Source organism: Aethina tumida, chromosome 3, assembly GCF_024364675.1.
Source record: "Aethina tumida isolate Nest 87 chromosome 3, icAetTumi1.1, whole genome shotgun sequence".
Taxonomy (NCBI): Eukaryota; Metazoa; Arthropoda; class Insecta; order Coleoptera; family Nitidulidae; genus Aethina; species Aethina tumida.
This window is the reverse complement of record NC_065437.1, coordinates 23,495,797-23,512,985: the sequence shown is the minus strand read 5'-3', so window position 1 is coordinate 23,512,985 and position 17,189 is coordinate 23,495,797. Positions and strand designations below refer to the sequence as shown.

The 17,189-nt window shown below is 29.1% G+C and overlaps 1 protein-coding gene across 1 annotated transcript; it reads left to right on the top strand.

Annotated features, from left to right (window-relative positions):
- LOC109608675 (protein SERAC1) lies at window positions 1-14,207 on the top strand. Its single transcript, XM_020025193.2, has 7 exons — window positions 1-173; window positions 2,561-2,658; window positions 10,280-10,996; window positions 12,740-12,867; window positions 13,151-13,306; window positions 13,361-13,507; window positions 13,559-14,207. The coding sequence occupies exons 2-7, from the start codon at window positions 2,561-2,563 to the stop codon at window positions 13,690-13,692; spliced, it is 1,380 nt and encodes a 459-aa protein (XP_019880752.1). The 5' UTR covers window positions 1-173; the 3' UTR covers window positions 13,693-14,207.
- The last annotated feature ends 2,982 nt before the right edge of the window (window positions 14,208-17,189 follow it).

The window sequence follows — 17,189 nt, the reverse complement described above, 5'->3', positions numbered from 1 at the left end:
CCAGTCAAGTGCGCGCCTCCACACGAACGCGATTCGAACGGTCAACCTGTTGGCTCAGAGTATCGCGGAGCAGGGCTCGACAACAATGTAGATTTGATTCGATGTGATTTTAGGTTCTGAAACTATTTTAATTACCTAATTACGACCGATCAAGTTAGACAATAGTTGACAAGGTAAATGTTTTAGTAATAAGCTGAGAATTGTGCGTTGACAATTGTTACTAGGTGCTTTTGTTGTGGCTCGTACCTTTGTTTACATAATAAACAGTGCAAGTTAATTAATGCACAGGCTGAATTTCAATTCTCGCGGGTTTGTTCACATTTGCTAAGGTCGATTTGGCACACGATCCAATCCATTGTTGAATTGCGACTGTTGTGATGAGTCACCGGTGGCTGGAACGCTTTCTGGGATACACACAGATATGATTTTGTCAGATGAATGTTACACTTTTTTAATTAACTTAATTGTTTGCTTATCGTTAGTAAAACGACTCGCATATGGATCATTTGCGAAAGATGTTGCAAACCGACTAAAACAAGTCGGTTTTTTGCGAAAGAAATTGTAATAGAAGAAATCTAGTTGTGTTAAATTTAATAAACAAATATGCAAAAAGTTAAAATTGTATGTTAATTATCCTGATTCTTCTCGATTTTGGATAATTGAGATAAAATATCTGTAATAATTATTATATCTGCATTTTTTCTTATCCGTTATTAGTCTGCGAATTTTTTTTTTATTATTAACCGCATCAACCACTTAAGGGTTATAGCGAATATGTATATGTATATACAGTTTTTTATTATATCTGCGATGTTTTGTTATAATTAAAATTTAATTGATATTCGCACACATTAACAATTAGACAATTAACAGACACTAATTGTACAATTGTAAGAAATACATCCATTACTCAGGTGCTACTTGTCAAGTACGTCCGACATGAACAAGTTAATATGATTAAAAAAGATAAATATTTCAATTTAATTTTACATTATCTGGCAAGATACGATGTAAATACTTCCCAGACACTAATTATTTAGATTGATCATTTTTATTTCCGTTTTGTTTAGATATTTCGATATTTTATTAACAATAGATCAATTAAAATTATTCAAATTTCAAAAGTAATATATTAAAAAAAAGTTTTTAAAAAAGCAGACAATTACCATTTTGCGTCACTTAATTGAATTATTCGTAATTAAATTTCGATAATAATTAACATAAACTATATAAGTAGTTTAACTGGTAAAAAATCGTGAGAATAAAATTTTCCACTTATAATATTCATTTATTATTTTAACTTTGTGATTATGAATTATGGATTTCCTGCCCTCTACAAATCTTTCATTATTGGAATTCAAAAGTCATAGAAAATCTAAGAATGAGATTAAAAGAAAATTGTGAGAACATGTTATAATAATTGATATTGCAATACCTCATTCTAACAGAGCAATTAACAAGTTGATACATACAATTTTCCATCAGTCACAACCTATATTAACAATTCAACAAAAAATTTCGATACAAGGTCGTAGAAAATGTTATAAGTGTGAAACAAAGATTGTATGTAGATTTTCTTACATTTAAATACATTGTTTTAATATTGATATTCTTATTAAATTAATATTACTTTTTACTTTAATTGTTTACTTTTATTGAATAAATATGATAAAAAATGTAACCTAATCATATACTCAATATTTATATTTGTATATTTTATGGCTTAAAAATTACAATACTGTTTGTTCAATGCATACAGAGGGACGTAAAAAGGTATTGATTTGAAATTTTAGTTACTACATCTTAACTTGAACTACTTTTCCGTGTATTTTGAACAAAATTTAATTTCCGATTTCGAAGTGACATTAACTTTGTTATTTTAAATAGAACACCTTGTTTTTTTTTATTTTTAAATTCTACATGCAATTGCAAATAAAATGGCTATACCATGTCCTATATCTAAACCCAATAGTTTTTGAATTATTAATATTTTTCCAACAAAATTGACAGATTGATGGTCTAAACAAACTGTCAAGCCAACAATTTTGATATTTTCAAAATTAAAAAAAAAAATAAAATTATACAGGGTGTTCAACTGAAAATAACAAAGTTGATTTCACTTCCGGTGAATCCGGAAATGAAATTTTGTTCAAAATAAAAAACCAGTTCATAAAAATTTCAAATCAATACCTTTTTCCGTTCTCCATAAACTTCTAATGCATAAGTTGTATACACAAAATAACACATGAAAGGAAGATTTATCTTCTTATTTTAATCAAAAATTATCTCAGTAAACAATTCGCACAAATAGAAAAATGTTTATCAATATAGATATAAGTTATTCAAATTATCAACACATACTATTTTAACAAACAATATAGTTTGTGATACTGTTACTTAAAACCCAGATTTATCAATTGTTAAAAAATAAATGCTACTGATAATTGTTCAAGTTTGCTTTTGTCAACCACATCAAATTTTATTTTATGGTTATCAAAATGTCTAATTTAAGTCAGTGTCAATGCATCCAATATGTAGTGTAACAAAATTTTCATTTCAGATGGCTGTTATATGCGAGGCCGAGGACATAATGTGCGACCAGTGCATCTTGTTCGAGGAGTACGACAGAAAAAAATCATTTCTGATTATTCCGAAAACGTGAGTAATCATCCATCAATACACACTTTCATTGTAACACGTTTAAGTCAAGAAAGGACATGCAACAAGCATTGTAAATATGCAATTTGCATTATTTGTATATCGAACTGTTTTTAATCAATAATTTATGAATAGTATTAACAGCGGCACGTGTATGAATTCAGATGTTTAACTTGTGGATATTATTTATTTAACAATTAGTATAAGTAGATTATTAATGCGCGATAGTATATTATATTAACTGGTTTTAATACAACAACTCCTTAAAACGTGTTTTAGAAGTTATCAAAGAGGTTATAAATCATATTATGAAATCATATTTTATTGTTGTATATTGTGTTTTTTATTAGATAATGAGATTTTTAAAGAAATGTATAACCCATCATTAACCCACTTAGAATATCCTGCGACAGCAACAGATGAAATATATATATATATGATTCGTTTTATATTGTACTCACACTCATATTTAATTAAAGATAATTGATGAAAACGAATGCTTTTAAAAAATTGAAAGTAATTATAGTATGAGCACCATGACCACCAATAAACTACAAGTCGGTTGGCAGGAAACTATTTTATTAATAATTCAGAACGTGTCGATAAAAAATATGAGTTGTACTAATTGAATTGTATACCAGCATATATAATGTTTATTTTTTTTCTCCTATTATTATATCCTCAGCTGCTCAATTATTATATCCTTTAAAAATTTCGCACGTGGATAATTCTCCTTATATTTAATTCAAAATAAAGCCAACCTGGAAATGGGATTTGCTATAATTAGTTCAAGGACTATGAAGATGATTACTCCGTAAGGGTTTCTACTAAAAAATTGAAAGCCCAATTTAGATTATATTTACAGAAGTGCCCATAATATAGCATCTTATTAAAATGTATTTCAAATGAGCTGCACAACTTGAAGTGGATATCAATAACTATAATGTTTATTGCTTTTTCTGCTATTGTTGTGTCTACTATGCAAATGGTAATCTAATTTTATTCTTTAAAAATTTTGCGTATTAATATTTAAATACTGTAAAATAATATATAACTTTATAAAGTTGCTGTAATAATGTTCCCTTTTATACGTAGAAGTCAACGGAAATAAAATATTTTCTACAATAGTTCATATTTGCTTTCTGTTCATACAGAACAAACTTCTTTTTAAAATAAAATGTTTTTCAAATTTTTAAAACAAACATTTTCTTTATTATCTTATCTTAATTATTTATAAATTATAACAAATATTCTGGACATATATATACGTGTTTTTTAAGAGAATGTTTACAACTTGTGTATAACAACATTAAGTTTCAAGGTATTTTTAATCTTTGCGTGTCAAAAATTGATTCATATTTTTATTTAAAAGTATAATTACCTTTTTATTTTATAATAAGCAGTATAAATTTTGAAATATTTAATAGCATTTAACTAACATGTTCAAAAGAAATAAATAATTATATAATATGGTAAAATTCAATGTCAGGAACGAATACCAATTAAATTAATGTGTATTTGTAATTTACAAATCTAGATTTTAGTGTTGGTGTTATCACTTCTACACTTTCGGAATTTTTTTATTTTATTATAAGCCGCCTTCCGTTATCAGGTTTACCGTAAGTGAGTGTAATTGATTTTTTGATGTTTTATTAGTAATTAATCAACCACTGAGATATTTTGTATTACTGACTTGATAACACAAAAACGATTGACTCTATATGGTAACTATATAAATAAGTAATAAATCGCAAAAGTTATATAATTTTAATGATTTATTTACTGTTATAATAAAAATAAAAATCCTTTAATGTGCAGACAAGAGCACATGTAGGTTGTCCTTGACGTTCACAATTTCCTTATATATGTAAATTGATAAGTTTGTTTATCAATAAGTGTACCACCTCGAAATTAACATTAATTAATTAATATGCATATTATACAGAACGTATATTTTTGTTAATGTATGCAAACAAAGAAAGTTTATTAAAAGTATCGTATTCTTCAAATATTCGTTAAATTTCTGAAGCAAATATTTAAGTCAGTGCGTACAAGTTTAAAAGTGAAACCAAACTGGGCCAATAGTTGAGTCTCGAGGCAAACCTGTAATTTAATCAAACACAACATTAGTATGACTTTCAGTTAATTTGGTTGCAAGCTGTGTAACATCAGCGGTTAACACATTGGAAGAATTCGATGATTTACTGACAATGAATGTTAATTCCAAATGACTTTTCATCCAGCAAAATTTTCATTAATAATTTTATATAAAAAATACACAATATGTTTGCTGTTACTTTCTCCTGACTAGGAAAAAAATATTTGCTGGGTGGTATCCACAGTCAAAGAATTCTACGACCTTGTGCAACAAGCGAATATAGGAAACTCACGTAACAGTTGTGTTCTATTGCGTGATGTGCTTTAGCGCCGGTTATATAAAAGGGTATTGGTGGTAAAGTATGTCTGGGCATGAAACCCAGAAATTGGTTCGAATTAACATCTGTTATAATGTCAATATTCGATCGTTTGGTTCGTACACGAAAATGTAAATGTACTTTGGAAAATTGGTCGAAAATTGTTTACCTATCATTTTTTTCCGATGTAATGTACTTTGTAAATCCCTAAAGAACACATTATTCATTTCAGCTTCAATCGAGTAATATAGGCTTAATGTTAGGTATGGAATTCATGAGTCATGAAACAGGTTATTACATAAGCGTTAATACAAATTTTTATGTAAACCAATAAATTAAATACAAAAACAGATTTGCGTTGAAAAATCGTAAACACAAACATGATGAAATCTGAACATTCTGAACAACGTAAAATGCGTAACCCCGTTGATTAATAATGACAGAGTCCAAACTGGTTTATAAATTTTTATGCATAGCTAATATCCGTTCACTATTTTTGCCTCCTCTTTAATACGTAAATGTTTAATTTGACACATAGGCGAGTTAATTATTAACCTTGAATTTTGTTGTTAAATAATATTAGATGCCTTTGTTAACTGAATAATTTTATTCAATTTTTACTTTTAACAAATGTACAACATTTAATATTTTTTATACATGACCTTTAGATTCATACATGATTCAATGAACTTTCCCCCACTTTACTATTATGTATAATAGGTACTACAATGTCAAATTGAAATTGAAATCATCAATTGACTGATTATTTAGACCAGACATGCAATAAATTAAACCTTCAATTGATATCTATTAGCCAATTGTGTCAAATATTTTTAAATTTAAGTTGTAACATAGTAAAAGACTCTATTGAGCTTTGTAAATAATATTTTTAATTTTAATACGGAATTTGTTTGGAAGGATATTACCTAACATTAATTAATTTTGATTAAAGTTGCTATCAATTATATATTAATTTATACAAATTTTAGATTAATGAGGTATTCATTAAAGCATATCAATTTTTTTATTTATGTGTTTACGGATAAATAATTTTGTTATATTATTTAATAATAATTTCATAATTTAGTATCTTGAAAAGTAGGATCAGATTCAGAATGGGATTAACCAATAACAAATTAACATAATTCAAAATTAATAACACAGAATAAATACTATACTGTGTTGATAATAAGTTGACGATATAGATATTTCTACCTATAATTATTCACTTCACACAAAAGTAGATACATACTTTATTTACATTTAGTGAGATTCCGTTTACGTTTTGTCGATATTTGGAAACAACTAGACCTTGGCTTTAATTATGCAAAGATTTTAAACCGAAGCCATATATCTTAATGCACGTGTTTTACCTTTGTTTAGAATTGTTTAAATTATGAATTTAAATTTAAAATCTAATCATTATGAGTGTAGAGTGGACGGAGATTTTATTAGCTCAAACAACAAATTAAATTACTATAAAAGCAATATACAGTAGTGGTCATAATTATAGCAGCAGCATAAAATATATTAATAATATGAGCTGTACTACTTGAATTGTGTGCTAGTAACTATAACGTTTATTATTTCTTTATGTTATTGTTCTGTCTACTATGCAACTGGTCACTCTAAGTTTATTCTTAGCTTACCCTTGTATTTTTCAGTGGATAAAATTAAAGCAAATTTTTACTTGATGGTCTTTCATTACTTTCTGTGAATTTAAATCGATTATTTACTAGCGGTCTTTTGCCTATTATAATTATTTAATCCTTGGTCGAAGTGAAACTGTCTACAAAAATAATAATTCTGTATTGTCAAGAGTGATAGAAAAAAAAGAGATGATTAGGAACTTGCTGCTAAGTCAATCGTTTTCTAAATTATTAAAAATTTATGGAAACTGTTAAAGTACGAAAAATTTGTCTCACTTCGAATGATAATCTTTAACTGGATAATTTGAATGTCAACAAACAATCTTATCGTCAACTGAAATTAAAGTCAACCTGGAAATTAATTAATAAGACCTGTGAGATGCTTAGTGTATGGGGGTTTGTTTGTTCTCAGTCCCAGTACAAAATTGACTTTCTTAGGATCACATTCACTAGACCACAGAACAGTGGGCGAATACTTATTATTAAAAATTTTAATTTCTAATGTTAATTTATGAAAAAAGATGGTTCTGCTTATGATAAATATCCTACAGGAAATTACATCAAAAATGTCTTATTCTCAGTGAAAAATTGTGGCGTTTCAGTACTTCTAGAGTAGGTCCCCTTATGAACAGTGACAAATTAACTTGTTTAATTTATCACTGTTCCATATGTTGAAGAAATGGTGTTCTTAATAAATGTGTTTTAACATGACAACGATCCCAAACACAAATCTGGATTTGTAACGGATTGATTAACTACCGATGACCGATGAGTATCGATGTTTTGCCTTGCCTGTTTATCACTAAACTCACAATAATCGGAATTACGAAGATCGGATAAAATTATAAAACACAAAGGATATTGTAAGTTATAAAGTTAAATTAAATAACACAGATTTAATCATTAAAAACCCCTTTCAAAGTTAAAGTTGCTAATCGTAAAAATGATTTGCCTAAATAGGCTTAAAAACACTTGTATTTACCTAAATGACATATCAAAATTTTTCTATAGTCAGATGCGATAATCTACTAATACTGAGATATTTAAGGTTAAACAGAAATATTTGTGACCAATTATGTACAATAAAATATTATAGTATATTTTCGAAATTCTTATTAATTAATGTAACAAACAATTTGGTTGCGACCTAGATTCGGCCATTTATGGGATGTAACATTGAACATTTAAATACTAATGAATCAGATTAACACATTGATCCCTTCAAACGCTGGACAAATTCAAATCCTAGTGCTTTTTAAGGCAGCCGTGATGTTGGCAAATTTTATTGATTATAACCTGAAAATCGGGCAAGCAACCTTTGCAGAGTTCAAGCGAGTTTAAGCTTCGTAAGCATACCAAATTCAAGTGTTCTGGGTCTCATACGCACTTAAGTATTAAGATAATGTTCCTTTTAACATAACATGTTTTGTTTGCATGTTGCGCCTGCTTTCTTTTATTAGTTAAGTAAAAATTAAATTATTTGCATAAAAAGTAACACAACATTCATATTTTTTTATATTTATTGGCATCTGGTTGAGCTTCCAAAATTTTATTTAGTCATACCCACGAGTATAACATTTTTAAAATTTTCATTGAGCAATGCACACGTATGGACGTCAGTGAAGTCTAAAATAAATTTACTTGAACAATTTTATGTGCAATTAAAAGAAAACTACTCTACCTATTGCCTATTGACTATTTTATTTTTTAAACTGTCGTAAATACAGTGACACGTGGCATGTGTTTTTAGATTAACTATTTTAGACTTATTTACCTACGACACTACATTATACGTTTCGAATTATCCTCACGTGTATTAAGAAAACATGACATGATTGATGTGTGCCCTGCTGACTACATTCTCATAGTGCCAGACTTTTAAAAGTAACACCTGCTTATTTAAAGTTCATTGTTTTCAAGATACACATTTCACGAACATTGATAGTGATAATAATTATTGACTCTTAATCCCAAAAAATATGTTATTACCTATATTTATCAAAACCATTCAATCAGGTGGTTTCCATCCACACTGAATATTGATAATTACTATAGAAATTAATTAATTTGTCAAATACACTACTCGTCCTTTGAAGTGGATAATTTGAATTTCCTAGATTGAATAGATTTAAAAATATTTTCAAGCTGTTTTAATAATGTTAATCAAATATTTATAACTCTATAGGGTCAGTATTTTAAATTTTTATATATTTAATAGACAAAAATAAACAACGTTATATTACTTGTAAAATTTTTATTCCAAAAAATGAATTTTGTGGATTTCAACACATTTTATTCAGTTCAGCTACGCTTGTAAACGTTATCGACAAATTACTAATGTCAATATACGATATGGTGGTGGTTGACAACGAGCTATGACCAGAAGACACAGTCGTTTTCTGACTATTTCTGCTAAATCCACATTTTCTATATCTAGGCTTCGAGCAAATGAGGGAACCACTATAAGTCTATATATCATTAAAAGTAGTGCATGAAATTGGCCTTACAGCTAGAAGACATTTTCGATACCCCCTGTTAAACAGGTAGCATCCAGTTGCCAGCAGTACATGGACCAACTATGTACTGCAACCGAATGGCCTAATTATTTGTACACAGATGAGTCTAACCATTTTGTAGATTTTGGACCATTGGATTTCATTTTTGTAGACGACAATGCCCGACCTCATCGTACGAGTCTAAATTTGGAGTTCACATCGGACCAGGAGAACTGTCAGTTATGCATCAAGAATGTATTTGTTCACTGATTTTGAGTGTGTCAAAAAGCAGTTGATATTTTAATTAATTTTGTTTTATTAATTTCCCAAGGAATTTGGTGATAATAGTTTATTTAATGGTTTAAAAGTTCTGTTGTTGATGTCACTTTGTTTTATTTATGCAGAACATAACACTGTTTATTAAAACTTATTTTGATAATATATTTGTTGCAATGCAATACCATTGGTGATTTTTTAACTAATTCAAATTATCTAGTTCAAAAGTATTCCAAAAAGTTACACATACAATATATTTTTCTGAATTGATCTAGACATAAATATGATAATTTACGTAATAGTAATTTTGTAACGAATAGTATAAAACAACTTTTGTAGTAATATTATAAGAAAAATTTACATAAAATAAATAATTTTAAATTTAAAAAGATATTAACTTGGAAAATATATATAAATGAAATATTATATAATTTTTAAAGTTAAAGATACCATGGTAAAAATAAGATTGTCAAATATTTTGTTAAAACAAATTTATTTCAAGTCAAATATTATCTTATTGATTATCTATTTATAAACTACTAACAAAAACACTTCGGTATTGGATTTAATGTAGTAGGCTTGTGGGTGGAATACTCAATAACACTTTAATAAAATAACATATTAATGTGCCTTGAAAAAAAACTTTTTTAGTTCAATCAAATTGAAGAGTTGTTAGTCTAATTATAAATCTAACTATAATTTCATAGTTTCTTCCTACTAACGTCATAGTAAAAACGTACGTAATGACTATTCACCACTCTTATCCTATTATTTGTTACTATTTCAGAAATCTGTGGGTGGCCATCGATGTGGTGACCCGTGCCGTCGTACCGTCCCTCATAAACGCTTACTATGCCTGCATCCGCAATCAGCAAACGGTGGTGGACAGCTTCAGGTATCAGCTCCTGCCCGCCGTCGTCGCCTTCCTCGCCAACAGCTTGTCCCGATCACTGGCCTCTGTCCAAAGGATCACGGTGCCGCTAACGATGCGGGCCATCCGCAACCAAAACATGACCGAACAGGAGCAGGAGTACGTGGACGTCGGACCGGAGAAATGCGTCCAATGCGAAGTGCTGACAACGCCCGAGGGCGAAATACTGGCCGACGTAATATTCATTCACGGTTTGCACGGCGGCCTGGATAAGACGTGGAAGCAGGGTACGTGGAGGAATAGCAATCACAAGTTGGTTGACCAGTTTCCGGTGCGGAGACAGTGCAGCGAGGACTATTACGTGCCACCTAAGCCGCGATCTTTGAAACGAGCCCTTTCCCAATACTACTCGAAGATACCGCACAAAATCGCTCGACGGGACGACGAAATTTGCGTTACGCAGGACGAGGATGATTGGCACAACATGATGGACGAGATCGAAAATGACGAGAACTATTCGAAATGCTGGCCGCAGGACTGGCTGCCGAAGGACTGTCCCGGTGCTAGAGTTATTGCCCTGAACTATACTACCGACGTGTTGTGGTGTCCGCTTTGGTTGAGGAAAAGAAATCGGTGAGCACCTAGCTAGTGAGATACTTTAAATTTTATTTTTTAAGGATTTAGATGAATAAGATTAGTTACTCAATTGATTTTTATTATTTTCGGTGTCACAGTATTATAAATCTTTTAATGATAGTTCAATTTTTTTAATTTAAACTATTTTATAACACAAATTAATCTTAAACAATAAATTATCGCTTAATAATAACTAATCCAGCTAAAAATAAGTTCAAAAATTGGCTTGAAGTAACATAAACTACACGTGGCATCCTCTATTTGTCTAGAAAAGATGATAAAAGTGATGAAATTCTACGATTTTCATTTAGTTTGTTTAAAAGTATATACTGAAGCAATATGTTTTGGAAAACTGGGGGAATCGACCATCAAAAAGATATTTCATGCAATAAATTTCATCATGGGCAATTGATAAAACCTGGTGGAACAATAAGCCTTATTCCAAGAAAGATTTTGATGCCTGTATGGTGCACTACGTGCAAACTGATCTAGACGGACTTCTTTAGTTGGTAGAGTTTTGATTCTTCATGACAATGCAAGGAACATATCGTAGAAAGCTTTAAAATGTAAAATGGGAAGTTCATATAAGCCAGAAATTTCTCCACATCATTATTATTTATTTTTTACTTGTCATTCTCCAAGCTTTTGCTTAAAAAACAGGTTAAATCTGAAGAGGAGGTCAGAAGTGATGTTGAAGGTTTTTTTAGCAACAAAAACATAGAAATTTTATCTAGATGCTCAAATTTGCTTGAAGAACTTTATCAAAAAATTGATTATTTTTTAAAAATTACTTACTAATTTCCATTTCCAGATATTATTGTAGATAATGTAAAGGTTGTTTAAGGACAATTTAGTGAATTTTGTATCGACGAATTCACTTCTCAGATTTGTTTAAAATGCTGGCACGGATTTTTTTATATTTTATTAATATCAATAATAATTTTAAGAGTAAGAATTTATTAATTAATAATTTTATCAAATTTAATCTTTATTGATAATCTTTTTAAGTTATATTGTCTGCTTAAAATTAACCACCAAATAAGCATCAATTATTCCATTTTAAAACGCCAACTGGTCGAGCTTCTATCATAGAAACATCTAGAAATAAAATGTTTAAAATAATTTTTGTTAGTTTTTAATTGGTATTATTTTAAGTGGAAATGCGTCACAAAACTTCTTTTTCTTTTTTTGCTCATACAATAATTTGGAATTTATCCTACCTAAATAAAATTGAACCACCAGTGAATAAACATTATTAATGACAGTCTATAAAAAATGCCAAGGGCAAACAGTAACATTGGAAGATTTCAACAAACTATTAATTATTTTAATAAGGAATAAATGAAATAATTTAAGCCCTATAATTGCAAATTATTATGCGCATTTTATAGTAAAGTAGTGCAATTTTAGACACTTCAATTCGTTAAACCGATTTACGTTTATGTCCCTAAATTAGGTCAACCCCCACGTAAACCAGTCACACTAACTTGATGGGTACATAATTTATCACTTAAGTCTAATACCCAACCGTACACGCTTAAGATTACCATATGAATATAAATCATATGTGGTATTATTCAATTACATAAATTCGCTAACGAAAAACAAAAACAACTATTCGATGTAGTTATAAAATGTTGTAATAAATGTAAGAAACAATATTTTCTCGTTGTTTAAAATTAATTCCATAAAAGCGAAATTTTAAATTTAAAATGCTAATTTTAACCATTTTTTTTTCAGAACGGACATGGTGGAACGAAGCCAAGAAATGATTGAAGAATTAATTCGAATAGGCGTCGGAAAAAAACCAATTGTGTGGGTGGGGCATTCCAAAGGTGGGCTCTATATAAAACAGATTTTAGTAAATGGTAAGTTATGATCGAAAACTGAACATAAATAATTTGTGACGTTCTTATTAGGTGTAATATCGATAAAAACAGAATAGCAAATATTTTCTAAAAGGCACTATTTTTTGTATTGTTCGTTAACATAACAAAGTAAAATATATGTAATTCGAATATCAAACAAGGGGCGGCACCGCTAAATTACAAAGCACACATGGCGAAAAATGTCGTTTAAAGAATTCCGTGACTTAAATGTTGCGTGTTGGAACAACAATCTTCCAATTAACTTCAACTTTTTTCTTTACAGCTTGGACTAAGCGACACAATAGTCAATACATGTATGACCTCTTCACTCAGTCAAAGGCAATTATGTTCTACAGCGTCCCACACAAAGGATCCTCGTTAGCCGACTTCACGTTGCCACTGCTGAGAAGGAGTATTGAACTGTTGGAGATACAAAGGAGTAAGTTTATCGTGTGTACCATGGACCACGATAATGAAACAAGTTTTGTTGCAGATTGTAATTTTGTTTTAAATCTACATAAGCAATTCCTTGAAGTGTGCGAAAAATCTGATAACAAACCAGAAATCTTCAGTTTCATAGAGACTTCATTCACATTGATGTCATTTGTATTTTTAAAAATAGTTGCATATGACTCTGCAGGTAAGAACTCACATACTCTAGTTATAAAATTATTAATACATTCTCTTTCAGACCCTAATATAGGAGTAAAATGTGACGTGCCATTGGATCACCGAGAAATATGTAAACCTGCTGGCAGGGACTGTTTCTTGTATCTAGAATTAGTTAAGTTGATTAAAAAGGCAATGAATTTAAATGAGGAATAAGGATGGTAGAATCCCAAATTGTATATTAGAAATTTTTGTTATTTGAACAATTCTACTAGAATATAAGAAATTCTAAAACGTGTTAAACATAAATGATACATTTTTAATATTATTTTCTCAGTTTAATGTAAATAAAAGTATTAAGGTAAAATTTATTAATACTAATATATCAATAGTGACCTAAATGTGTGATATTAATATATAATTAGACCAAAAATATTGTGATGTAGCATAAGACTCAGATATGTTAATGGTGAATAGATTTGCTGGCCTAGCTCCTCTAGTTACAATTAGTTTCTAATGTACAAATATTATATAGGAATTTTCTATGTCACAGTAAAGTAGATGAATACTGCAAAATATTATTTTATGTAATACTCTAATATTGTACAAATGCTATTTTTCAGTTAGTATATCAGTTTTAGTGCTAGGCCTGTATTTAGAAATTTGTTCTTTACAATGTATTTTTATACAAGTTGTAGAAAAGATATTTTAATATAAATGATCTGTAGCAATCGTTTTTTTTTCCTCTGCAGAAGATATTGGGAATCTTTCCCAAGCTCGTACGTAATATTTATCATTAATTTTCAATATCCAGAACTAATGTGTTAACCAAAATTAGTGTTCCCAGTCAAATGTTACCATTTAGAAATTATAATTAACCGAATTGAAATGTACTGAATGTACAATTAATTAATTTAATTGTAAAATTAATTTATTTATATATTTGAAGCCATGATTTGCTAATCATGACAAACTCAGGGAAATAACACAACAAACAAAAAGGAAATTTGTTGATTAATACTAAGATGATCAAAAATGGAAAGTATTACTGACTAGTGTGTAAATGAAATAGGACTGAGTTTGATGTTTGGTTTATTCTGAATGAGACTTAAAAACATTGATAAACATTTTAATTTTTCACAAAACTATTTACAAAAATTAATATTTTAAAGTCTATAAGATTACATCATAAAATAGTTAATTGACAAAAATCTATATTTTTTTCTATGTTTAAGAAATTACACAATCTGTAATAGGTTGTTGCTTACATGTTCTTATTGGTTTTCCGTTTTCCATGTCTCTAATAATATTTGATAAATCTTTAAAATCAGGATATGCAAGTGTCGATAGCTTTGAATGTACCAATGTCCCATTAACACTTACTTCAAATGTAGCTAAAATATTACACTTTAATATTTTAGTAAAAAAGAAGAATAAATTACCTCTACGCCCTTCAAAACCATTTACATTAATATTAGGGTGAGTTTCTTTTAAGTATTTTGCAAGTTCTTCATACTTTTTTAAATATCCACATTTGTTACTACAACATAATTGTGTTTTTATCGTAGAAACCTTAAAGTAACTGTTTACAATACCAGTATTCAATATCAATGGACATTTCCACATTAAATTTTTAAATAAAGGCACTTTTAATAGGTTAGAACAAATTCATCAAAACAATTTGAGCGACATCTATATTTCAGTTGGTAAGTTCAAATTAAGATGGTAGTATGTTCATTTTAAATTTAAATATCTATAATTAATTAATTATATTTATATTTCCATTAACTTTATATTACATTTTATTATTATTTAATTTCGCCCTAATCAATGGTGTTAATTATAAATAAAATATATTACAAAAAGTTACAATTATTAAAAAAGGTTTTTTATTAAAATACAATCTTAAAAAATGTTTTTATCATTTTATAATGTTAAATTGCATTAAACATATTTAAAAAAATCAATATTATGTTTATAGCAAGGTAAATACACCATTCACCCTAAGTTACAAGTTATTAAATTCTAAACAATAATAAATAAATACACCAAATAACCTTTTGTAAAACGTTATACGCTCTACGGATTAAATTTTACGATCAAAGTAACAATATAACTCGTGAAATGTTATAACCAAAGAATGAAAACTTCTGCCAATTGCGTTATACGTCCTACGATACGTCTTACATGGACTACGTATACATTATACAGATTGCGTTATAACGCCAACGATTTTACACCTATTAAACATTTAAGAATCGATATTTGTACATGATGATATTTACATACATGATATATTTGATTTAAATTTTGACATTAAATTCAATTGTCCTATTCTGATTTAACTTTAAAAACTGTTGAAATCCTCAAAATAGTTCAGACAGAGTTTACAAAGTCGTAATCGGCGCAAAAGCTAACCGAACAAGTGACCTTAAAACTTTTTAGCGTTGTTGCTGGTTACCACAGTCTCCAATAATATCAGTTGTTGGTAGTCATACTCTAGATGCATCCATGGGCTTTTGTCTCTTACTAGTATCCAATCAACGACAATATAAATAGAAAATCTTCTCAAAATGTTTCAACTAAAGAAGGAACATTCGAAAAGACTATTTAATATCGCAAATTTAGATAAACATCAATCTCACTTTCCGAAACTTCAAAATTACTTATCCTTTAAGATGATTAACAACAAGATTGAGAATTCAGCTTAACATTAAAGTGTATATTTTGGATTCGCGACTCCACTTATTCAAGTAAAGTATCAACTATTTTCAGTGGACCTCTTCAATGTCAGGTCTGACGCACTGCTGCCGCAAAGCTGCCTATTAGAGCTTAAAGGTTCCATGACCAAGACTCCGGGTCAGAACCCAATTGCATGGGGGACTGAAAATCGTTTCCTCTTTACTTATCCAAGTAAAGTATTAAATATTTTTAATAATTTTTAAAAAATATCCTTTTAATGGTTAAAACATCGAGAGTCGATTACTTATTTATATCCCTATCGGCTTTGATCAGTTCTGTAAGATTAGAAAAAAAATATTGCTTCAATGCATTAATCGATAAACATTAATTTGTTCTATTTAAAACTGACACCTAAAATATATGTTATTAAAAACCAACCTAATAGTTGATTTTATGATAGCAAAACCAAATATACAAAACCTTTAAAACGAAAAACTTACTTTGCTATTCCAGTTACTCGGTTAACTAGTCTTGTCCATCCACCTGAAATTATTCAGAAATAATCATTTAAAATCACCATTTACTTGAAAATTAATATTATTATTCATTACCATTAATGTCATATCTCTGTTCCCTTATCGTTTTTCTAATGATACTAGTGATTGATCATCATAATTTAGATACGTCCGCGAACTTCACGAAAACTTTTTGAGCAGCTCTTTCCAGTATCCAGTCAGCGATGAATTAAAGAGGGATTCTTCTCCAAATGTTTTAACTAAAGAAAGAACATTCGAAAGCACTATTAAATAAAGCAAATTTTCATGAGCATCAAACTCAATTTCCGAAACTGCAAAACTACTTAATACAAGATTGAGAAACCAGCTCAATATTAAAGTGCACATTTTGGACTCGCGACTCCACTTATCCAAGTAAAGTATCAACTATTTTCAGTGGACCTCTTCAATGTCAGGTCTGACGCACTGCTGCCGCAAAGCTGCCTAGTAGAGCTTAATAGTTCTATGACCAAGACT

Coding starts and splice junctions, on each gene's coding strand:
- LOC109608675 (XM_020025193.2), top strand. CDS start 2,561: ATGGCTGTTATATGCGAGGCCGAGGACATAATGTGCGACCAGTGCATC. Junction 12,868..13,150: donor AAAACAGATTTTAGTAAATG/GTAAGTTATGAT, acceptor TTTTCTTTACAG/CTTGGACTAAGCGACACAAT. Junction 13,307..13,360: donor ACTGTTGGAGATACAAAGGA/GTAAGTTTATCG, acceptor GTTTTGTTGCAG/ATTGTAATTTTGTTTTAAAT.